The sequence below is a fragment of the Phoxinus phoxinus genome, assembly GCF_949152265.1.
Source record: "Phoxinus phoxinus genome assembly, chromosome: 22".
In the NCBI taxonomy this organism is placed as follows: Eukaryota; Metazoa; Chordata; class Actinopteri; order Cypriniformes; family Leuciscidae; genus Phoxinus; species Phoxinus phoxinus.
Window position 1 is genome coordinate 5494381 of NC_136897.1, and position 25777 is coordinate 5520157.

A 25777-nucleotide genomic window follows, 5' to 3' on the forward strand; every position below is an offset into this window, starting at 1 on the left:
TCATTTCATTAGCCACAAGCTAAGCCCATGCTAAACCCTCTCTGGGCCCACCCCACCTCCGTAAGCATAATGTGCTTTTAATTGGATTCAGATATATTCTTTTAAACCAGTCTAAGATTATAGATATCAACAAACCGCACCATGCTTCTCAGGAGAGTGTAATTCGTAATCATCAAGACGCCTGCAAATTGCAACTTTTATTGTTCAGAATAAACACAAAGGGAGAGAGAAAGAGTAAGCTCGATAGTTATCCAATGCATTCACATCCAAAATATACCAGGAGTGTAATTGTATATTATGTGCAATCATGTGAAATGGCACTTCAAGTAGGAACATTCTCTTTTAGCACAGAGATATGTTTATGTAAGAGTCAGGGAAAGCGCCATAAAGTGCACTCTACAGTGTAATGAACGAAACATTCAGGTGCACGGGATTCTTATAGGAGAAAAACAACAACAAAAACAAGTGAAAAGAAGGAGGGAAAGCTCCACCTCACATCTTCTTGAAGCTCATTTTGAAGGTCATTGGGGTAAAAAACAAAAACAAACATTGGACTCCATTAACTTGTATGGATGGAAACAAATTTAAAGTGCTACCCAATTTTCTAAGTAATTTGATACTGCTGATTAAATACATGTGAATATATAGATATAATATTGGCCAACATTAAATAATATGCACTTAGAATGATACAGTTGTCGTTCTTCGTGAATAATTCAGCAAACCCTTCTGTTACTCAGTGAAAGCAAATCTGGATTTCTTGATTGCTTCACTTTGTTACTCAAAGTCATAGAGTTTATAAGTTTAGACATCTGTGTTTTATTTCCCCTTTTTGTTATATTCAGACATTTTAGACACACTTTAGACATTTAGTTTCCAAAAGCATAGTTAATCTTGCAAGAAAAATACATGTTAGTTAAGATTACTTAAAAAATGTCTCTAACACCTCAAATATGGGACTTATAAATAAACATAGCACATATTTGACAATTTGTTTCGATGTTTTGGGAGATTAAGCTCCAGGCCGTAAGCGGCCGTTCAGCACTCGTGTACCCATCGAGAACAGAGTCATCTCGGCCAGTAATTCATTTTGGGTTATATCAAACAGGCAATCTTTGGTCTTATTAATCTATTACTTGTTCCAGAGCAAATCGATTTGACTAAGGTTCATAACTTTATATTTCTATTTAACTGAAATCCTGTACTATAACTAGTGCTTGCTTTTGTACTTTTGACTGAAATGTTTGCTTGTTTATTTTCCATTGTACAAACTTCTTATACTTTTGCAATGGCTAATATTGTTTGTTTAAATATTAGTTTTGAATAAATATGATGCCGTAAATTTGGTATTGAGAAAGGGTCCGTTAGTGATTTCGACTTCAGTAAAATTGACACAATTACACCATTAGACGGCAACAAAGACTGTCTTTATGAGTGAGCCAGTGGCAAAGACTTTTATATTGAAAAAGACTGAAACAAGGTTGTAAACAATAATAATAATTAAAAAAAACGTACAAATTAATTGACTAGAACTGTCATAGGAAATCCACTTAACTATTAAAAGGAAAAGGACAAAGACAAATTTCGCTTCCCGGAAATTTAAAATGATTTTGTGATTATGAATATAAGATTGATCTGAAGAATATCAGATGCAGGTAATGCACTCTCTTAGCCGATCTCTCTCTCATAACACTCTACTACATAATACAATAAGCTTCAATGTGGCGACTCAACGTTCCTTCGTTTGTGACATTTTAGAAATATTAACGGAGGCTTGGGCTCAACTGTTAAACTTTCATTCTGAGATTTGAATCCGTGGCGGACGAATGATCCATTGTTGTTTCTTATTGATTTACAGACTCGGCCTGTATTCCTGATATAACGATATTGCACGGCTACCGTGTGATACTGTATAAAAACACACAAATATGATTAAATTGTTATAATATTTCACAACATAACCCTGTAAGTACATGTGGTTAAATTATATTCAGAACTTAAATGTATAATTACACTGTAACAAGGACACCTGAATTGTGAGGAACCATTAAGAATACTTTAGAAATCATTCTAATAGGGTGAAAAATTACTTATCATTATCAATGTTCAATTATCAATCAACAATTCTTATTATTATTGTGTTTTTGCATTCTTTGATGAATAGAAAGTATTTTTTAATACAAATCTTTTGTAACATTATAATTATGTTTACTGTCACTTTTGTTAAATTTAATGTGACCTTGCTGAATAAAATTTATTCATTTCTATCTTTCTTTCAAAAAACAAAAACAAACTACAAGCTGGTAGTGGACGTGCTAGTCAAAATTTGGTAATCAAAATGTGTGAATACACTCTTTCCCACACAACACACTAAATCACAGACAGTAATACTAGCATGCTAGTTAATTATTACATACATGATATACCCTAGCACCAAAGTCAAGTAAAGAATCTATAAAACCTCTAAGAGTCCACGTTAATACAAGAGACATTCCAGGTGTCCCTTCTTATGTCTGACAAAGAAAAAAGAACAAATTAAATGATGACAAAAAGAAAACTAAGGATCGTTCAGCAACCTGTGCTTTCCAGACAATTTTCCCATTGTGGAATGACAGCATATCTCTGCCCTTAGACCTTCTTTATTATCGCTCTGATGGTATGAAGCACTTTAACTAGCTTGCTAAGACGACCACTTGTTCGAAAAGGGCATTAATGGGTGTGTGTTCCTCTACCCCGCCACCTCCAACCCATTACATTCCCATCTGCAAAATGACGACGCTAATGATTAAAACAGGGGGCGCAGAGGAGGGAACATCACCCCCTGATCCTCTCCACTCCTCCCAAAGCACAAATAACGACACACACCATCCATTTACCTAAACCAGCGAGTGGCTCTGCTGAGAGTCCATTAGCAGCAAATGATGTTGGTAATATATTCCTGCACCACACACAAAATGAGCTTTATTATCTCAATGCAGCATTGCACAAATGAACCTTAGGTGATGCTGATATATCACAGGTGATAGTCATGCAAAATTTAACCCCCTTCCATTTCAAAAAGAGGCCATATCCTTGGCCTTTTATTCATTAAAGGCATAACACAGTAACAGCTAACTTGGTTATTTCATGAGTGCATTGTGCGTGTTGAATAAAAACAGGGTTTAATTGTGCAATAAACTGTGTCTTTTAATATTGTGCACTTGTTTGGGTCTTTTGACTCATTATATTTAACATGTAAAATAAACACCTAATTTTCAAAACGCATTTTAGCTTAGTCTTTTTTTTTTCTCAGATAACCAAATTGCCAAGCTAAACTAAGCTAATTAGCTGCAATTACTTACAGCTAATTATAGAAAGTTGTACAGAACACCTCAATGAACAGAGTAGATATATATTTTTGGTAACACTTTATTTCAATAGTCCACTTTAGACATTCTATTAACTATAAGTAACTTTACAACTACATGTCAACTAAATGTCATTAGAGTATTAGTAGACTATCAGCTTAATATTTGCTAACATTTTATTTTGTTGGTACCCCAACAGACATTCTACTGACTATAAGTAACTTGGCAAATACAAGTCAACTTATTCACTCTACTAATACTCTAATGAGAGTTAGTTGAGATGTAGTTGAAAAGTTACTTATAGTTAGTAGAATGTCTAACGTGGACTATCGAAATAAAGTGTAACCGTATTTTTTAATACATATTTCACAGATATATTGCTCTAAGAACAAGTTCTACCAGAAAGACTCGGGAGAATAAATACTGAAGCCATTAACATTTATTAAGAGCTCAGCAAGCAATCAAGTTCTTCGGCGTAGGCCCCATCCGTAGCTTGCAATCCTAGGGTTCGGACTCTGCATATCCTGCCTGAAGACGAAGGCAGGGGCGCTGCCGATCCCCTGCGAAGTAAAGGAAGGGGTCATCTGGTGGTGGTGGGGTGGATGGAGGAGAAAGACATCTTGGTGTTATGTGGAGGATGGAGGGAAGGACCCGTCTTGGTGATGTTGGGGAGGATGAAGGGAAGGTCCCATCTTGGAGGTGGTGGGGAGGGTGGAGGTGAATGGAGCGACAGCATCTGCAAACTCAGACGTGTGTAAGTACCAACCTTTTATACCAAAAGTATTAGGATATGATTGTATAGATGAGAAGGTAATAAGTTACGTAACAATTGAGTCTTCCCGGCAGAACTTACGCTAGAACTTCATTTTCAGACACTGTTCCAACTGGCTGAATATGTTCTGGGTGGTTGAATCACTGTATTACTAGTTGGTGGGTCTAAGATCAAGGTTAGAATTCGACTACTAAAGGAAAGAAAAAATATATCCTAATGTGTTTTGCTAGTCTTAGATAGCTGGTTAAGTGGGTTTTGGACACTTGTTAGCTGGTCAGTTTAGACCTCCTTGCTGACCAGCTAAAAACTAGCTTGGCTAGCCTGTTTAAACCAAATAAACCAAACATACCATCTTAGATTGGTTGACGCAACCAGCTATTTTATGCATAGCTGGTTGACTTTGTTGACCATGTTACAAAACACATTTGGTTGACCACCTAGACCTCTTTCGGCTATTATATATGCATTTGCAGCTAACTCGCTAGAGTTAGCATTAGTAATGCTAAAATCCTTGGTAAATGTCCTGCTTTTTTGGTTTGTTTTTTAATCTTTTACCACTTTATTGAAAGTATAGAAGAAAAGTGACTTGAAATAATACGCTGACACAGACTGAAATCAAACCAGCATCTCTCACACAAGCTTAGCGGTTAGCAAGGTGTGCTAAGCACTAGAGGACAGCTCCAAAAAAGCCTTCTGCTCCATGCCTTCTTTTTGCTTCATACCCAACCTCAGTCCATGTCAAGCCCGGTCCCTCTTTCACACTTTCAGAGGCTGGACGATTGAGATGATGGGAAGGGGATTCAACAGGGATCAATTTTGGAGGAAACTGGTGAAGAAAACGTTGTTTGATAAATATCTCATTATGTGTGGGACTGTGGGCGAAGGCCTGCAAAACCTTGTAAAAAGGATCACAGAGCAGTCTCCTGTAGGACTCTTTCATGTCTGAGAACTTGAGCTGAAATTCTTCCTGTAACATTCTTCCATCCTTTGATTATCAATGGCACTATAAAGCAACTGAATTTGAACCTGAACCACAAGTAAAATAAAATTGCTGTATATTTTCAGATATTTTCTGAGAACACAATCGACTAAAAGCATCATAACAAATAATGTTGGAAAATGGTCAGTATGTAATTGTTGTGTATGACAACAATACACCATCCATAAACTCTAAAGAGGTACAAAATTCACGTACATACTGATTTTGCAGAGTTAGACGCGTTGCTGGGTCAGCCTATTTTGCTGATCCTGGAAAAACATTCCTGTTTAAAAATTGTATCATAACCATATCCCTACACATAACCCTACCCATAAGTTATCCCTAAAATCAGAGGGAAATTATATGTAAATAACACTGAGCCAAATAAGACAAAACTTGACATCAACTGTAAACTTGTCCCTCAAATGTGATGGTTGATTGAAACCAAAAAAACCTGAAAGTTTGTTCCAGGATCAACAAACTTGTTGATATTCAGGAGTGAAATCTGGTTCTGCATGATTCACAATGTCATAACATTCTGACATAATCAGTTGCATGAAACTTGGACTTTTAGCGTGGACTTTTAGATCTACTAACTCAATTAAAAAGACAAATGGGTTAACAAAAACCCTATTGAAAGCTACTATATGCAATCTAGATTGGAATTTTGATTTGAAGTCCATGCTGCCCTTTTAATGGCTATTAGTAATCCAAGGACATAACGTTATGTTTTATATTTTCCAAAATTCATATAGCCTATTAGCTAGGTTAGCTAGCTCAATCTTAGTCTTTTACACACCTTTATAGTTTGCCACAACTTTGTTTCCTGTACATTTGAAGACATTTCGGGACGTTTCAGAGGCACAGGTTTTAGCTGGTCATCTGGTCATTTTGGCGTGGTTTGATTTTGAAGGGATTGGGGACTTGTCAACAGTTCAGGCCAGGAGACCAGCTGGCCAACCAACTAAATATCAACTTGACCAGGCTGAGAGACCAACTTAAACCAGTTGTGACCAGTTTAACCTACATTTTCAGAAGGAAATGGGGCTGAAATAACGACAACAAACTACATGGGTAATGTGTGCTGTCCTTTTGGGAGTTAAGCTAGGTGAATTTTTATTTCTGTTTTGCAAGTTGTGATAGATTCCTTCTCCGTTCAAACTGTTATACTTGTTTCTTAAAGGAATCCCTTGTGGATAATGATATTGTTTAAAATTCATGGGCCTTTTTACAACTTGATTACTCTGAAAGGGCTACGGGCTGGTACACATTACCCTGTCAGAATTGTATTTCCTTTTTCCAGATGAGTAAGGGGCCAGTCAAGACCATTTTATTTCCACATTGATAAAATGATAAAACTCATAATACTTTCCAGCACTGGGACTGCGGGTAAGGTAACTAACGCCACACTCTGACAATAAAGGCTTATTTGTCGCAAACGCAACATCTCTGTTTATTTTATTCGATTATTCTAGATTCTCTATTAAGGCTACTATAGCTTGCGGTGTCATTTTTCAATATGTGCATGAAGAGATTTTATTAAAACAAGTTTCTGCAATTCAGGCATCAAGGCCTAAATCTGTGTCTAACCTCTATTGTTCATTGAGCTGTACAGACATCTGTAAAAGAACGGAACTCATTCAAGTTCAATGCTTTTAGTTTACCAAACCATTATCCTTACAAGCACCAAACTGGTTTAAATTGACTTAATAGAATGGTACACAGTGTACTATTCCAGCTTGACCTTTGTGTAAAATCTTATTTCAGCCCGTTTACAGAAAGAGACTTATAATGGCTGATAATGAATGGACTTTTTGACACAAACCAAAAAAAAAAAAAAAATCATGACAGTAGGTTCATTATTTTGTGCAGAAATGTGTGACAAATAAGTGAACACTTTAACCAAAATTGCTTTCAGGCATATTTAAAAAAAAAAATTACACACGGTTCAGAAAATGAACTTAAATTTTAATTTGAATAAAGGGTTTGTGACCCTTTAGTCTTCCAGCTTTCCAGTGCTGGAAAGATAACAACAAATATCAAATTGTTGAAATTCTCCATCAGCTTGTCCCATGGCTGTAAAAAACAAACAAAAACAAAGTGATGAAAGATATTTAACTTAGAGAGATTTGTTACAGAGAATATGACATATAGGGGGTAGTACATTTTATTAGATTTTTAGACAAAAGCAAATGTTGATGTGAGGTTTTTAGAGTCTAAATGTGTCGTCACAATACATTTTAATTTAATCCTGACTTTAATGCATATCATGCTATTTTGATGAGACAATCAAGTGTCCTAAATTGAACTGAACACATGCCAAGGAAAAGATGAGTATATGGAAGCATGCCACATGAGACCACCATATACATCGCATATCCAACTTCATCTGACATCTGGTGAATAATTATTTTTAAAAATCCATCTGGTGAATATAAAAAGAATAAAAAGAAGTCTGCCCCTTGTGTATCGAGGGCTTGTTCACTGTCAAATTCTGACGTTACGCACTGAATCTTATATTTTATTTTATTATATTATAATTGGGATATTTGGTTGCACAACCAACTGCAGACACCTAGAACCAGACATTGTCTTTTTTCCCCTCCCACCTTAGGTAATAGTAATTACAAAATCCAATTTTGGTCGACCTCTTCATAAATCATTACCTAAAAAAGCTAGTTGAAGAGGCTGCGTAGTTCTGTCGCCTCTCTGGCCATCTCCTCTTCTGATCTCCATTTGGAAGGAACATCCTCACTTTCCCGGTCATGTTTTTGGAGCTGGAAATATAAAACCAATCATTAGCACTTCCTAGAGAACCCCAAATGTCAATGCCCCATAGCTATTAAAGTACTTGTCAGGCAGCACCATTCATATTCCTCAAACATTCAGGTTAGTGTTTCTGACCTCAAGTATTTAACATTCTGCAATGCAGCCCTAACTGTTTAACATAATAACATCTCCATTGAAATTGTGTTTTGTAGATAATTTTAGCCTTTTTTTCTTCTATAAATTCTTCTTCTATAAAAGTCATATGGCATCATACTATTTGCATACTGAAATACTATAATTTGTATTGTCTCTCTTCAGTTTGTACATTTATTAACTCTTTTCCCTGCCAGCATTTTTTTTAAAAAGTTGCCAGCCACCACCAGCATTTTTGATAACTTTCAAAAGTTTTTAATGGCTCCCAGAAAATGCTGGTAACACTTTACAATAAGGTTCATTAGTTAACATTAGTTCATCTATTAACTAACAATGCACAATATTTGTTACAGTATTTATTACTATTTGTAAATGTTAGTTAAAAATACACCTGTTCATTGTTTGTTCATGTTAGTTCACAGTGCATTAACTAATGCTAACAAATACAACCTTTGATTTGAATAATGTATTAGTAAATGCTGAAATTAATATTAACTAAGATTAATAAATGCTGAAGAAGTATTGTTCATTCTTAATGCATGTTAACTAAGGTAGTTAACTAATGAACCTTATTGTAAAGGGTTACAAATATTTTATCATATGAATATCTGAACATGCAATATATCAAAAGAAAGAGCAGACCCTCTGCTTTAAAAAAAACAACAACGTTTTATTCTAGCTACATGCATTCTTTTTTTATTATCAAAACTTTAATGTGGGTAAGTTTCATTAAGAAATATATATATTTTGAGCAAAAAGCTTAGAAAATCACATTTTTGTTAAAGACATGCAGTTCAGATTCAGAACACATGTATTGACCAACGCTATCTCACGACCTCACTCGTACGAATTTGTACGATTTGTCTAAACCCACGTGATAGGTAGGTTTAGGGGCGGGGTCAGGGGTAGGTCATTCGTATGAATTCATACGATTTTGGCAACTCGTAAAATATCTACGATATACCAAAAAACTTACAAATTCGTACGAGTGAGGTCGTATGAATTGGTACGAATTAGCCACCTCGTAAAATTCGTACGAATTGCTGTGAGATCGGGTTGTACGCGTACATTTATATTGCATTTTGTATAAAATATATATGAACTTTATACAATAAAGCTTCTATATCAAATACTTACATAAGCTAAATTAATATATGTAAACAAAAAAATTGCATATAAAAAAAAATGTAGGCAAGTTAAATAAATGTTTGTAAAATTGTTGTTTTAGCAAGTCCAGTATTCTTTTTTTTTTTTTACTTAAAAAAGTGAGAAACGTCATTAACAAGACAATGTCTTAAATCCACAAAATGACACCAAATACATCAAAATATTGAAGATTGATCTGAGTGACTAGATAACAGTTTGAAAAGTTTGAATCACAGAGCATGCTTGAATTTAAATTGGTTTTACAGTATAGAAAGTACAAACAGCTTAAACGACTACAGCTCATACCATTTCAGTCCAAACCAAATACATTTTAATCCACAGCTGCTGACCTAAACTCAACTCACTTTATTGAAGACTAATACCCCCGGTTTCATACACAAGTCAGACAATGCATGTTTGAGCTGTTTTAACTGAACACATCTTTGCACTGGCATATCTAAAAATATGTCAGTTCCATACATAGGTTTCTTGTATACAAACAATACCGGATGCGCGCGCATCCAAGAGGCAAGACCGCTATATGTTATGCCGAGTTCTGTAAAAGAACTTTGTAATTAACGTAGATTTCGCATTGTTTGTAAATTCTTGTTGACTCAATAATAAACTGCAATTTCAGAGTTGAATCTGTTTGCTTGTGTTTCATTTGCATATTAATATAACATTATGTAAAAAGTTAGTTAGTTGACTAGTATGAAATTGTCCAACTAAGTTTGCGAATCATAAAAACATGACATATCCTATGCATTTAGGTTAGTTTACAGCACAACAGCTCCGCGTCATCTCTGCTTCTGCTAGATATAGCCGTAAAGACTGTTGCTTTCTGCCTCTTAGATGCGCGCGCATCTACGTGATGACGTTGCACAGAAACCCGTGTATTGTTTTGTCTCAAGATTCCCACCAGTCATGCTTTTTTCTAAGGCACGTTTATGAAAGCCACTTAAATGTCTTAATTGACCTAAGGACTAATCCTGGCTTAATCTAAGCCCTGTCTGTGAAACCAGGCCATAGTCTTAAAATACAAAAGCCCTCAAGCCCACGATAATGAAGTGATGTGAAGAGGTAACGGTCCTTTTAGCTTTGAGCTCTTCATAAAAGCTTTGGAGTGCTTTCTATCATTTTTTTTTCATTTTCTCTCTCTCTTTCAGTCATTTAATATTGCATAAACTGGAAGGTGGAAGAATAACAAGGTTTCAAATGTTGGCATGTATTCTAAATAAATAATATGTAAGGGATAATGTACAGACAGCCGGTTATTATCACAAAATAAATGATTAGTACATTGATGTATTCTAGAGAGGCGTATAAATATATATAGATTATAATATAATACAATGTATATAGTAGCTACATTGAATTAAATGGCACAGGTGAATAGAATAAAATGTTTAACTACTGTAACAGAAATGACCAGACATCCGTTAATCACAGCACTTTTAGAAAAAAAAAAGTTTTCTAAATAAAAAATGCACTCGTGAACTACATTTCGTGAACAGGAATCTGGACATTGTATAAAGCCAGGTTCAAAATGATTTACTTTCGCTGTCATATTAGTGTTAAAGGTTTTTACAAAGTAAATACATTTAATGATTAATCCCACCTGTGTCTAGTATAGTTCTCTGTATGAGCACTCCCTGTTCCTGTTGGTTGATGGTTATCATAATTATTAAGGGTATGCATGACATGCATGTTCTCCTGAGATTCTCCCTGTGAATTTCTGGTTATGGATTACAGACTTTTAAAGGGTCTGTTCACACGACACCATTTTCAACTAAAAACGGAAAACTTTTAATGCTTTTTGGACGATCATTTACACGACATCTGTGTTTCGGGGGCCTAAAAACGAAACTTTTGAAAACGGGATTCAAAGTACATGTTTGTGAAATTAATACAATTGTCTCTGAGTAAACAACAAAAATGCACATTTGTAAAAAAAAAAAAATAAGGTGACATAATGTGCTATCACATGTATAGGCACGTGGTGTCTCTTCAAAAAGTGGCATCGCCAACTACTGGGCTGGCATGTGGAACATAGTTTTTAGTCATTAGTGTGGATCCGTGTGACCAGAGATCATTTTAACAACATTATCGTTTTTACGTGAAAAATGCAAACGAAAAAACTTTTCCAATTTTAGTACATCTTTTTCTTGTATATATATATATATATATATATATATATATATATATATATATGTGTGTGTGTGTGTGTGTATATATATGTGTATATATATATATACACGCACATTAAAACTCAGCTTTAAAGGAAATGCATATGGAAAATGTCAGTGAAAAGCGATTTAGACAAAAGGCTTGTTGGATTCATACATATATTTGGTGTGACAGCACTACAGAAATAAGTAGTTAACTTAGTTAACATAGTCACACTATATGTCATCACTGACTGTTAAAGGTTGCAGCATGTTGGTATAAAACAAAAATCACATTTACAAAGAATCTATCCAGCAATAAAACATTCAAACTAGATGCCATTTGAAATAAAAGCTGCATTGTTTTTTTTTTTGTTTTTTCTTTACAATTCTCACGGTTATCTGAAAAAAAAAAAAACATCATTGTAATATATGGTTAAGCTGCCATAGGCCTTGTTTGAAAAGACAAACAAAACTGTGTTGCAGCTGAGTGTGTCAGAGTTAGTTATCATCTGGATGCTCTCTGCTTGTCTGCATTTGTACTCTATCTTAAAGACAAACAGTGCGAGCTAAGAAGCTGTTTTTTCCCCTTCATTCTATCAGACGGCATCATAGCGCCCCGCGGTTCCCCTTGAGGTTATCTCAATCCGTCCATAAGATGAACTTTGGGGCGGAGAAGTGTTTTGGATGGGGGGGAATGCAAGTTTCCTATTTGTTTTCAGAGCTTGTAAAACTAAATGGAAAACCTTTCCTCAGATCTGAGTGATTCGGAGCGACACTTCAAGAGTAGATGCTCGTCAGTATCACATTTTTGCCGAGAGCAGAGAACAGAGGGGAGGGAAGTTCCTGGAAAAGAGCACAGCTGCTGTTGTGAGCAGGAAACTCAGAGTAGATCATGTAACACATGTAAGGATCTGGTTAGAAGTGCAGTTATTTCGCAAATGGAGTTACTTTGCAACATTTTAAACCACTGGCTTAGAATATAACTCATTTACATATGCATATACAGTACATGTAGTATGCTAATTTCAGAGAGGTTTTGGTCAACCAACTAAACAGCAGCATAGCCAGGCTGACAAATTAAATTAAATAATTTACAATCTAATATTAATTAGCTCGGTTATATGTTAATTATACTTTTTACATGTCTCTCTGAAATGCTTGATTCTGATTAGACTTGTGTCTGCTATTAGATACACATATGCTGCTATGAGCATGTAAGATATGCTGCTGCTAATCCATGAATAGACATGTAAATCCTGTAGCCAACCCGATCTCACCAAATGCGTCTATATAGCACGCAGTGTGTTTATCGTGTAATATATACGCGAAAATGAGTTTTTACGTGCATAGTATACGCATGGATAGCACATGGTTGGGTTTAGGGTGGGGTAGGGTGCGTGTGTATTATACGCTTGGGTAGGATTAGTGGTGTGGGGTGCGTGTGTATTATACGCTTGGGTAGGATTAGTGGTGTGTGGTGCGTGTGTATTATACGCTTGGGTAGGATTAGTGGTGTGGGGTGCGTGTGTATATCACGAAATTAAGTGCGCATCATATGCACGCGCAAAACTTCGTATCATATCCACGTAAAAACTCATTTTCGCGTATAAATTGCACGATAAACACTGCGTGCTATAGAGACGCATTTGGGTGAGAACAGGCTGCTGTAGCAGATCTAGACAGGTGGAGCTGGGGAGGTGGAGGGTTTCAGAGTCAATGTAGTATTAATTATTAACAATAAACTAAAGTATAATAATACATTAACATTAACCTAGATTAATAAATATTGTATAAATGATGTAGTATCTAATGCATTAACTAATGTAAAACTAATTTAATCTTATTGTAAAGCATTACGATTTAATTAATTACACTAATCGGTGCAAAACGATATGATTTGTACTGCTCCAGCTTCATCTTGAGCCGTTTCATGGGGTCTTGAAATATGGCATAATGGCCCTCAGCTGAAATCCAGAAACACGGAACAAAATTATTCTATCATGTCCAATCTCCACAGGGAGACAGACATTGAAAAGGCAGCAAATTCCAGGATTGCCATCTTAATCTGTCACATGAGCACTGTGGATGGTCCGCTGTCTGGATCCTCTACTTTCTGACACAGCTCTGTAACTCCGCCATCACTGGAGGCATCCACTCAAATGTTCGATGACATGCACCACTACATCAGACTAGCAAAAGAGGAATGTTCACCGGGCATGCAGCTTGAAGCGGGGGGCTCCGTGGTGGAGATACTTAGAAATCAGAGCTGGAGTCGAACCGACTGCCTGGGGATGCTCGAATAAGAAATTGCACCATAACAGCTTCGCCTAAAAATACCCCCCTAAAAGTGCCACTGCTTATGGCACCAAACACAGATGCAAAAATGTTTACATTCACTCAAGACTTTGAGGTGCTGTAGATGGTTGCCAGGGTGTTTCTATGCAGTTGCTAATGTGTTCTGATGGGTTTTCTGGGTATTTACGAAGGCCTTCCTAGTTACTGGCCCAAGTAACTTAAAAAAAAAAAAGTCTCTATGCCATCTGCTCCCTAGATCTGGCCTTCAGTGCAAGTATCTGTGGGTCACTCTTATTATTGTTCGCCAGATGGAAATCCAATCGCTTAAAATGTAATAGCACAACTCTCAATATGTGACATGATTTATGGCATTATACTTTTTTATTTTACATGGAAAACATTCCATATTTCACCTTTAAAGCCATTCATATTAAGATTTTTAGTGAAAGTACTGTGGTAAATGGCCGACTAGAACATGCAAATAAGAAATGCCTTTCATCTTAGATAGCCAATTTTCAAAAACCTTTTGATCACAGATTCAAAGAATGAAAAGGATTAGAAAAGACATATCACTTTGTATTGTATTATATGCTGCAAGTTTTGTTATATGAATTATATAAAATTATAATATAAAATATGATTATATTCATTATTATGTAAAAAAAAATAAAAAAATACCACAAATAAAGTGCCTTTTATATTGTTGTTGTCGTCTTCTATAGACATGCTGCACATCTGTTTCTTTAAGACCTCCAGCATACATTGTTTTTCCATAAGCGGCTCCATATGGCAAATCTGTGAGGCCCTTCAGCAGACCCAGCATGTTCTTGAGCCCTTGTGAATATAGCGGTTTCCTCTCGGCGGGGACGAGCTAGATCCGCATGGCTTCACACCAACAGCTGTATAGATGTCTAAACAACCTCTTTCCCATTTACCCTAAAGGCATATGCGAAGCTCCTCAACAAAGCTTCCAGCCGGGGGGACGAATCCCCACGACCACATCCAACTACACTTAAGGAGCAGGAGGGGCCTTTGTACGAAAACATGAAGTTCGCCACCTAGTGTAAGGAAGCATATGGGAAACGTTGAGGCTTTCCCTTAGGCTCATGCTAATGTATGAATTTATGTGCTCATTAAAAGACACACATTAATGCAGAATGGGGAACATAATGGGTTTTGCGGCCTCTTCTTGACATTTAACACAGCGTAGCAATAAAGGGGGTACATCTTGACTATCTGGCTGCCTCTTGACATCGGGACCTTGAGTCGCATTCAGCGGCTTATGAACGTGACACAGAAGGTCATCGCATAATTACAACAGAACAAAAAGAAATTCAGAGGACAATCTTTTGTTCTCTGTTCAGGAAGAGAGGGAAATTGAATAATTGATTACACGAAATGTGCTTATCTGAGCACATTTGAGGGATTTTTGGCAAGTCGGGAAGTTATCAACACATTATGCCGAGACAAGAAAATGAACAAAGAAATGTAGTAGGGTGAATGTCAAAAATCATTTGCAGGTCATATTTCAGTCCAACATAAAAAAAAAAAACTATGAAAATCATGATCACTGAGATTTAAAAAAAAAAAATTATGACATTAATTTTATGACAATTAAGAAATGTTTCCCCCAAATAGTGCCACAAAGCATGCAGATGCTTTCATTTTGTACAGTGTATTTTTAATTAAGAGTAATAAATCCAAATTACCACTATACAAAAATATTTTATGTATGCATGCATGTATTATGTATGCATGCATGCAAATGTCAGAAAAATATGTATGTATGTAAGTATGTATCTATCTATCTATCTATCTATCTATTCATTCATTCATTGTAAAATTTCAGATATGTGGTCAAGTTAATTTTATTTTTCAAAGTTGTATCATTGCATCAATATAATAAATAATCATTTGTATTTTATTTTCATTATGTAATAAACTTGTAATGAGGGTGCTTAGTTAAAATTAAAATAATGCTGACATTCTAAACCGATCGACAATCAATCAATCAATCAATCAATCAATCAATCAATCAATCAATCAATCAATCAATCAATCAATCAATCAATCAATCAATCAATCAATCAATCAATCAATCAATCAATCATATAGAAAAGAGACAATCCAAGGCACTCTCTTCACGCTACGCGTGGGTTGCTTTTCCCCAATGTCTTTTACATTTTCTACTATGATATAGCCAGAAAAATAAAGGCCTTTTAAATAATTTTGGAGAAGAGTGCCTTGGATTTTATCTTTTCTATATTTATTTGAGTTCCCGACACCAAAGAGCACCTTCAAACATCTGATTGAACTCCCTGAGCACCCTGGACACTTTTTTTGTCTTTCTTATAAATCAATCAATCATATTGGTTGTAAAAAGTAAAAAAAAAAAAACATTATTTAACTTCGGGGTAAAATATTTCTTGAACTTGTATGCAGCTGGCTGCACTTTTTGGATAACAAATAATGTTACTAAATGTTAAACAAAAAAAAGTTATTCTAAGGCATTGACAGCTGAAAAGATGACAAGTTACAAGGACTCAATGAAAGTGAAATGAAGCTGTTTTCTCCTTTGATGCAATCTTTCTTTGAAAAGATATAAAAGTGTTTCACGATCTACATGTCATTTGTGAAATGAATTGTGGACCCCTGAACTTGTTAGATGTTTGACATGTCATAATTATCAGCGTTCAGAGACCAGAAAAGTGCAGGGCATGAAAAGTGCATACATAGTTCATATTTTCTCACCATCTATAATCAACAGAGAAATGTTCAGCTGTCAGGTGTGTAATTCATAACAGGCCAACAAAGATAGCACAAGTTAGACCATCTATTTTTACCAGACCTTTCTTAACAGAGCTGACAGCATTGACAGTTGTAGTGAGCAAAATGTAGGAAGGTACTTCACAAATGTGCCTTCTTTCTTTTCAGAGAGAGTGCGACATTGGACGCTCTTCACAGCCCCTTGGACACCAGCTCTTTCTCATATGGTCACTGCACACTGACATCTCTGACTGTGCAGAGCAGACGCGCAGGGATACGAAGTAAGAAAGAGACAGCATACAGACTTCTGCCACATTCTGTGTGACTTCCGATAGAAACTATTTTAATGACATGTAAATACTTTTCAACAGCTGGTGTTGTAATTACCAGGCAGAAATTATATTCCCCAGATTGTCAGGAAAATGTCCCTTGGCTGAAAACTTGTCAAAGCATATCTGTTTTCTCAGCAATTCCGATGAAGCCAGAGAAATACAAGGAGGAAATCGAGCAGTCTGATTGGCTTATTCACTAGTGTTGGGTTTGAGTCCACCTTAGTCGAGTCCAAGTCGAGTATGACTCTTTACCCACTCGAGTCCGAGTCAAAAAGGGCCCAAGTCGAACTGAACAATACTGAATTTCATTAAGTCAATATCTTAATTCAATCAGTCAATACTAGATTTATAAATTCAAGGCAGGGGGTGGTAAATGGGGTAGCTTGGTGAATAGGAATAGCCTAGGGTTTCTTATGACTTGTGGGTTTTAGGGTAGACGTCATAATGATTTTTTTGTGGATTAAAATGAGGCTGTGAGGGGATTTTATTATTATAAACTATTATAATTTAATGAAATATTGGCATTTGCTTTGATTAGGCCTTAACTGTCATGAAGTATTGCTCACTTTGATGAGGATATCTAAAATAATGCATTTTTATAAAGTGACCAAAATTGATCTTTATATAACAACATGTAGAATGCTTCCATTAAAGATTGGTGAATGACAAAGTAATCAAACCGTCGGCCTTGTAGGCTGTGGAAGAGAAACAAGAATGCAATCTTGAATGAAATCCATACTGTATGTACTACAAAAATCTTGCAAGTCAGAGTCAGTTAGTGACATTAATGTGACGACGTAAATGACTGTTCTCACCTGTCCCCATATTTATAATCAAAAACAGGCATTTTAACAGCCCACTATCGGATCTATTGGAAAGTCCTTTTCGAATGTCAGGTCAGAGAAAGAATATCTTACAATGAGAGAAATTGGACATGATTAACCCAATGTAACCCCATTTTCTTCTCTGGTGACTCTGTGTCAAACCACATTGAAAGATCATGACCCCCTGAAGTAGAGAACATGCCTGTGTTTAGCACTGATCTCAGGCTGAAAGCTAACTGAACAGTCCCTTCGCTAGCTGGAGATCAATGGTGCTAAAGCAGCTTTTCAAATTGACATAACAAAATATTAACAGTTCCTTAAAATCTACAATAGTAAAGTTTAATTTTCAAAAATAAATTAGAATAAGCTGCCAAGTGTTCATCAAATTAAGAAAATAGCTTAAAAGAAAGTCACTTTCTGGTATGCATTAGTCATATCGCCCCTTAGAACAACACCGTATTCAGTTAGTCTACATCACAAACACATTTACCTCTATGCGTAACCTGCTCATACAATATTGCGTCCCTCTAGTGGGCTGGATAACAACACACCTCTCAGGTGTTACATGATACCTTGACCCCCCTCCCCCCCTCCCTTTTAGTCAAATACTTCAGGTTAAATTTCTGTTATATGATTAAAAAATAATTTACATATTTTCCCCCATACCAGTAACCTTACCTAACAACAATGTCTATGTTTTTAACTCTAGAACTCGCATATCAGATGTTTTTTTTTTTTTACCCTGCCATTGCTGTCACATGATACAGTTTCTCAATTCTTCACCACGATTTCCTTGCAATAGTCTCTGCAGGTAGCAGTCCATACGAGGTTGAGATTTCTTCGGTGACTGTTCTGGACTCATTTGAAGTAATTCCCGGAACTCCGTCAGGCAGCAATTAAAGATGCCTACAATTTCTCCTTTTCTCTCCCTCCTTTTCATTGAAACCTCATATGACCTTTGAGTAGTGATCTCTACAAGCAATGTAGCAAGCTCCTTTCCATTTTGATTCATCATCCAGCTTTAACAAGACTGAATTCCCCGGTCTAGGAACAAGTCCTTCACACCATGTCATCTTTTAAAGTAGTGTGCTGGCTTTTCTTTTTCTGCTTTGTCTTTCTCTTTTACGCTTGATTTGTTTGACCACTTTGGTCTCAAGTTTTTAATAATGTGGGTAGAGTAGAGCGGATTTTCCTTCCCATAAGCAATTCAGCTTAGGTGACTCTGGTAGAAGTGGTAGGGGTAGGTCGAAAACACATGAGTTCTGCATGCCCGTTACCTTGTGGATTGTGTGGACTTGTTGTAATGAGCTGAATATCATACGCACCACATAAGCTTCACTGGGGAATTGCGCCGCTCCCTCATCCATTGTTTCCCTTTATGCAGAAACAAGTACGTGGCTATTCGCTACCATGGCCTTTCCGGGAACGGATTATGGAGGTTCCTTGCGCTGTGCACGTTTATTTTCTACGCAAAACATATGTCTCTATGTTTCACCTATGATCCTCAGAAACTTCTAGCCACCACACAGTCTCTTGATCCTGTGTCCTGTCCTGTATTTTGACTAACCTTGGTGTCCGTCGTGAATTCTGCTAAGCATCTCATGTCCCATCACTTTTGAAACTACTATGCAATTCCCCAGCACAATCAAACCATCACTCACTGACAAAGAGTCTTTCTGTAAAACTCTGTACACTGTTAGGAAGGCTTTTAGCATATTCTGGCCATCGTCCCATTAGAAATTTCTCCACTGTTAGTAGCTGCTCATGCTTTTGTGTCTCCGTTCATATTTATTTCAACATATGCTGTGACACCGGCAGACATCCGATGATTGCATTCACGTGACAACTCACATCTGCTGTCATGAAGTTCTCCAGAGTGTTCAATTGGCTATGCGACAATGTATATGTGACAAGTAAGCTTTTGCCAGGTGCATATTTCGCTTTCGCATTATACAGCAGTGATGTCTCTGACATCTCATTGGCACAGTGTCCAAGTTTCTACTTTTGATCAGTGCTATTAATGGCTTGTGATCAGTGATCAATTTAAATGTGTTCACTCTGCACTCTTTTCAGGGGATTGTCATGCTCGGCCCGGTCCTTGCTTTACATGACTAAGTCATCCCTGTACACAGCAACTCCATCCATGTCCACTAGAAGCTCATTAATTTTTCTTTGAAAGATTACCGGGGATATATTGATTCCGAACAGGAGTTTTTTAAAACAATAATGCCCTACTGGAGTGATGAAAGTTGTCAGCGAGCTGTTGTGCTCACATAACGGCATCTGACAAAATCCTGATGTGTGTCTAATGATGCAAGGACGCTTCAGCTACAATCTTGTTTATTTTATTCAGTTTATTTAATTCAATGCCAATTCTGACCATGCCATTACACTCTGAACAAAAATGGTGCTAAATAGCACTAAACGTGGTGCATTGGCTTGCAATCATAGGGGAACCACTTTAAGTGCCATATAGCACCTCACCTTTGTCAAATGGTGCTTTGTAGAACCATAAGATCACCTTAACCACCCCAAAGAACCGCTGAAGAACTGCTGAAGAACAGAACCAAACTGGGCTTAACAGGTTCTTAAAATGGCAGTGGTGCTATATAGCACCATAAGCACTGCAAAGAACCCCTGAAGAACCGCTGAATAACCACTTTTTTGGCTTCATGACAGGTATCATGGGTGCACACCAATCTGTAGGCTGTGTGATTCTTTCCATGTTACCTTGTTCCTCCATTCTCCACAGTTCTGCTTTAACTTTCGGCATTAGAGGTAATGGTACCCACCGCGCAGTATGCACTGCATATGGCTCTTCGCCTTCGTTTTCATTGTACCACTCCCTTCAAAAATGATGCTCTATTATTTTGACTGGCACCATCTCAGATGCTGTCTGTCAGTTCAGAAGGTTACTGAGAGTTCTTCCCGCTACCACATACGCGGTAAGGGCATACTCTCTACATTTATGCTCCGCTGTAGTAAAATGTCCGATGTATTTTAGTGATCCACCTGGGCTAATGTCACAGTGTTCAATACAATAACATCAGCTCCCTATCTCCGTATCAGCTCATCTATCTTAAAACGAACGGGGGTATCACCTATCTTAAGCGACACAGTCCATTAAGCTTTTTCAGACTCATTTTTATTACTCACCGCGCCCAGGAAAAAAGCTATTTCTTTGTCATTAGCTGCATTCTCATAGACAGCTCTTTGTCCCGATTTCCGACAACAAGTCTGTCTCTTATATGTTAGTTTTGACCTGCACCAAATTCACAGATCTCACCGAGTTCGTATTTTCTCTGCATTTTCCCAGAGTCTCTGCACTCTCCGGTGGAAACATGCCCGTTCATGTATCACATTCTTTTTCGGCAAGAAAATACTCATCGAATTTTACGAGCACCATCTCGTAATCCTCAGTACTTTCCTCAGCCGTGAAAATGAACGATTTGAAAAGCAAGCAAACATCTGCCGCCATATTGGCCACTACGTTGGACGATGTCAACATCATGCTCTTCTCTTGTCTTTACATTTCTGACACCATACCTGGTATGCATTTACAAGGAGGCATTAGTAATATCTCTTGGGGTTTATTGAAGAGCACCTTAGAACAACACTGTATTCAGTCTACATCAGGAACATGCTTACTCTATGTGTAACTTGCCCATACAGTCCCCCTATTTGGCTGGATAACACAACACGCCTCTCAGGTAATAAATGATACCCTGACAGTAACCATCAGAAATGTGTTTATTTTCTGACAATGAATTTGGTGTAAAGTCACAAATAACCTTCAAAAAACAAACAATTCTTTAAATATACGATTGTGAAGTTTTGTATTCTAATGCAGCAGCAAAAGATGTCCAACCTTCCTCTCATTAATATGAGATGAATTAATTAGAACCTGTATGATTTGGGTTGAACAAAAAACATATAACCCAAACCCAAATACAACCATAAAGTCTAGCCCCTTACTCAATTCCATAATCTATAAAAAATTAGATTGAATGTTCTAAGAGCATGATTGTCATATGAGCATGAAAAGACAAAACATATATTTTGTGAAACTGACAATACTTAAAATCTGTATTTTTTTTCTAAATTAGGTTTAGAAGTGCTTATCACTTAAGGACACAAAAATAACATTAAAAAAATCTTGCAATTACTGTAGTTAAATGCAATTTTGTTTTCTAATTTAGTTGTAAGAAGATGTCTATTTCTTCAGTTTGAAGAGTCACAAAGTAACCTTCAAAAATAAGATGTTTACAATGATAAAGCTTCAATTTCGAATGTAAACTGAATATGCCCATCAAATAAGTGTCACTTAACTACAAAGTAACCTTCATAAATCAGACAATTCAAAAGTCACATGACAACGTCGTAATTCATACATAATGGAAAATTCATTACAATTTGGGTCATACTCAAACCTAATGCTACCATCAATTTCTACCCCTTACTCAATCTCTAACCTTAGCCATAATTTAACTAAAATAAAAGATGTATCTTTTTGTAAGTCGTAAAATATCATACGATTTCGCCATCTCATACAAATTATGAATTGTCATAAGAGTGGTAGGCTACCTATCATTTTGGTGTGAAAAGTCATAAAATAAATATCTGAACATCAGGATGGAAATCATATCAGTATGAAAAGTAATAAGCTAAGTAATCTTCAAGAAATGGGCGATTCGTCAAATCGGCAATCTTTCAATTTAATGTTCTGGTGTAAATGTCTGCCTAATGATAAAAAAAACATGAAATAACCTTCAAAAATCAGATGAAGTTTTGATTTCTGATGTAGTTGTAAGAGACTTATTATTGCTTCAGTTTGAAAAGACAAAGTAATCTTCAAAAAAACCAAGGAGTTAAATTCGTTTTCTAATGTAGTTGTGAGAGAAAGCCTCTGTTTGAGGTAGATTGACTTTGACGAGGCAGGTTTGAAATGCAGACAGCGCCACTTTCAATTACACACGAGTCACGTATGTGGAAGTCTCTGTTCTGAGGGAATGTAACAGGCTCTAAAGAGCTCATCACCGGCAACAAAAAACAAACACAGCCAAGGACGCATCATTAACATTTCACAACAGTTGTTTTTCCTCATTCCTTTATTCTCTCATTATTTCTCCTTCGTTATTCCAAGGTAAACACTGAATAATGATGACAGCGCCGCAGACAATAATCTCTGACAAAAGAGAATTTATGATAGCACATCTCAGGGAGTCCATGTCTGAAAAGTTGAGATGACTTTTTTATGAAAAAACATAATCTAATTTGGTCTATTCAGCAATAACTATGTAGTATACGTGTCTTAATAAAATAGATCATTCAAATACCAGCCATGACTGTGAAGAAAATCATGTGATTATAGGAGGGAAAATATGTTGAACTTTCAATCTAAATTAAGGGCCATCAAACAGAATCTCAAAAATCTTCTTTACCAATTCATTACCATTTCGGGATTCTCCTTTTTGATGAAAGGAAGAATCTAGATGAATTAAAAATGTCTTGACATACCGGATGAATAACTGAACTGGCGTGGCCCCTTTGACACAGAATAACAGATGACTATTATCAAAATTTCAGTTACATAAGCCATTTCGCGGTGACACTTTGCAAGTGACACGGTGACACTTGCAACTGCACAATGGGGGTTAAAAGAAACTCCGCTATCTTGGGCCAAAAATATAATAATATGATTATTCAGGGCCACATGGAGACAAAGTGATTGTTGCGTGGTGATGTATAAAGGTCTATCCATGCTTCATGAGTGTGGCTTTATTTGAGTGTGTGCCGAAGTCAATACTTATATGTCAGTGCAGTAATTGACCTGAATTGAAGCGAGCTGAGCCTTAAGGCCCCATCAAGATTAATTACATTCTCACACATGCAAATCAATGCATTGAGTTGGAGGGCTTTTCTGCACATCTCCAGTCACCCTTGTTTTAAAGAGTAATAATTTATTTTGGGTCTGGAGAAAACTAATTATGTTGTTCTTAACCCATTTTAAGATCTCTTGGGGAAAGAATCTAGGAACTAATTAATTATTGCTGCTTGTGCAACTGGTCCTACACGACCCGCTCTGAGCAGGATTCGAACCGGCGTCTCCGACATGGGAGACAGGCACGCTAACAAGGACGGTAAGGACCGAGTCTCTAGAGTCAGTCGCTAGTGCGCCTCTTGAGGCCAGGGAAGTGAGGTTTACATGCACAGCGCTTTTACTAGCTTGCTTCCATTACACTCACCCCCCTAAACTGCACTCCCACCCGGGTCACGGCACCAAATGTAACCGGTCCTACTCGTCCCGCTCTGAGCAGGATTCATACTGGCATGGGAGGTTGACGTGCTAACAAAGATGCTCAAGACCACAGCTTCTAGCGTCAGTCGCTAGTGCTAGCTTGCTTCCGTTAAACTTGCTAAGGCAATCATCAATAATAAAATAGCTCATACTAAATGTTGGTGATGCACATGCTATTGCTTAAGCAACATGGCTTTTAATTTTCACCTGCTAAGCAGGTGGAAAAAATGGATAAAATGTACTTATAGTAAAGGAATTACTGGGTTATATCAAGAGAGAATATCATAAAGGCTCAGGGCAGTAAACTTGGGCCAGCTAGCAACCACCTAGCAACCACCCATAATGTAACATATGAAAAACAACCAAGAACACCATGGGTGCAATCAATTAGCAAATACTGAGAAGTATTTCCACTAAAGTACTTCACAATCATCTATTAATACCGTAGTCACAGCTCAGAACATCTTTGTAACTACTTAGCAACTGCATAGCAACTATCCAGAATAACCTAACGTCCAAGAAACTGCTCAAAACACATTAGCAAATACTGGAAATAATGTTCACTTAAAACTACTTTGCATTTAGATAGTAATACACCAGAAACCACTCAGATCACCTCAGCAACTGCTTTGCAACACCCTAGCAACCACCCAGAATACCCTAGCAATGCCAAATAAACTACTCCGAACACCTTAGCAACAGATTAGCAAATACTGGTAAATATGTTAACTCAAAACAACCTAGCAATTAGAGTTCTCAACGGGTCGGGTCAGCCCGACAAACCCGATGCGACCCGCGGGTTCGGGCCGGGCTCGGGTCAAAAATATAAGCAAATGACTCGGGTCGGGTCGGACCTCGGGCTTAATCTTTTCCGCTCAGTGAAAAAAATTTTTTTATAATAATTATAGATTTATCATCGTGCGTGCTGTTCACCGTAAATAAAGTCTATCTGGCTGCTGCGTGCAACGTGTGGCGTGCAATGTGCATGGAGAAGGGTGGGGCAGGCAGACGCAGACCCCTGACGACGCCGCTGCGTGCGTGCGTGCATGCGTTTACTAAGAAGATGGAGGAGAAGTCTGTGAAAAGTAAACTTGCCGCAGGTGAATTCACTGTCGCTACTAGTACAGTGGGAAAATCATCAGAGGTCTGGAAAGTGTTTGGAGTGGTGCTGAATTCGGATGGAAACCCTACAGGTTATGTGCAATGCTCAAAATGCAAGGTGCTGATGAAATATGACAGCAAAAAAACAGGGTCGTCCAGTCTGAGCCGCCATACATTAAACTGTGGGCATTCGACCACCACCACCACGACGCAGCAGCAGCAATCAATGACGAAGTTCCTTGCCAAAAATGTCCCCCTTAAAACAAAACAGGCAGTAACAGAAAAATGTGTTTACATGTGTGCCAAGGACATTAGGCCATTTTATTTTGTTCAAGGAGACGGCTTCTTAGAACTTGCACAGGAACTCATAAATGTTGGTGCAACACATGGCAGAGTTGCTGCCAGCTCTGTCCTCCCATCTCCCAACACAGTAGCAACACACTGTCGGAATTTGGCTGAGGAAAAAAGAGAAGAGCTTGCGAAGCAGGTGAAAGAGATCCTGAAAAAAGGAGGAAAAGTGGGAATGTCTACAGATATGTGGACAGACGACTTCAGAAAGATTCACTATCTGTCAATAACGTGCCACTATGTTACAGAAGATTTTGAATTGATCGGAAAGAATCTGACCACGGCAATGTTTCCCGTGGATGAGAAAAAAACGGGCGATAACATCAAGAGGGAGCTGGTCAAGCTCTTGGTCACCAAGTTCGGGTTCGACCCACTGTCTTTAAAAGACATTGTTTGGGTTACAGACCAGGGAGCAAATGTAGTTAATGCTCTCAGGTCATACATGAGACTTGACTGCATGGACCACGTCCTCAACACTG

The 25777-nt window shown here is 37.2% G+C and overlaps 1 protein-coding gene across 2 annotated transcripts in view; it reads right to left on the bottom strand.

The window, feature by feature from the left end:
* Positions 1-7046: 7046 nt before the first annotated feature.
* The window catches only part of fhit (fragile histidine triad diadenosine triphosphatase), a 336035-nt gene continuing 317304 nt past the window's right edge, over positions 7047-25777 (bottom strand). Inside the window, exons 7-8 of one of the 2 annotated variants that reach the window (XM_079597960.1) lie at positions 7765-7875; positions 7047-7174 (exon numbers count right to left, since the gene is read on the bottom strand). In XM_079597960.1, the coding sequence (XP_079454086.1) occupies positions 7774-7875 (102 nt within the window). In that variant the 3' untranslated portion in view covers positions 7047-7174; positions 7765-7773. Of the gene's footprint in view, positions 7177-7764; positions 7876-25777 lie in introns of both variants that reach the window. The other variant, XM_079597961.1, reaches the window with a different exon arrangement.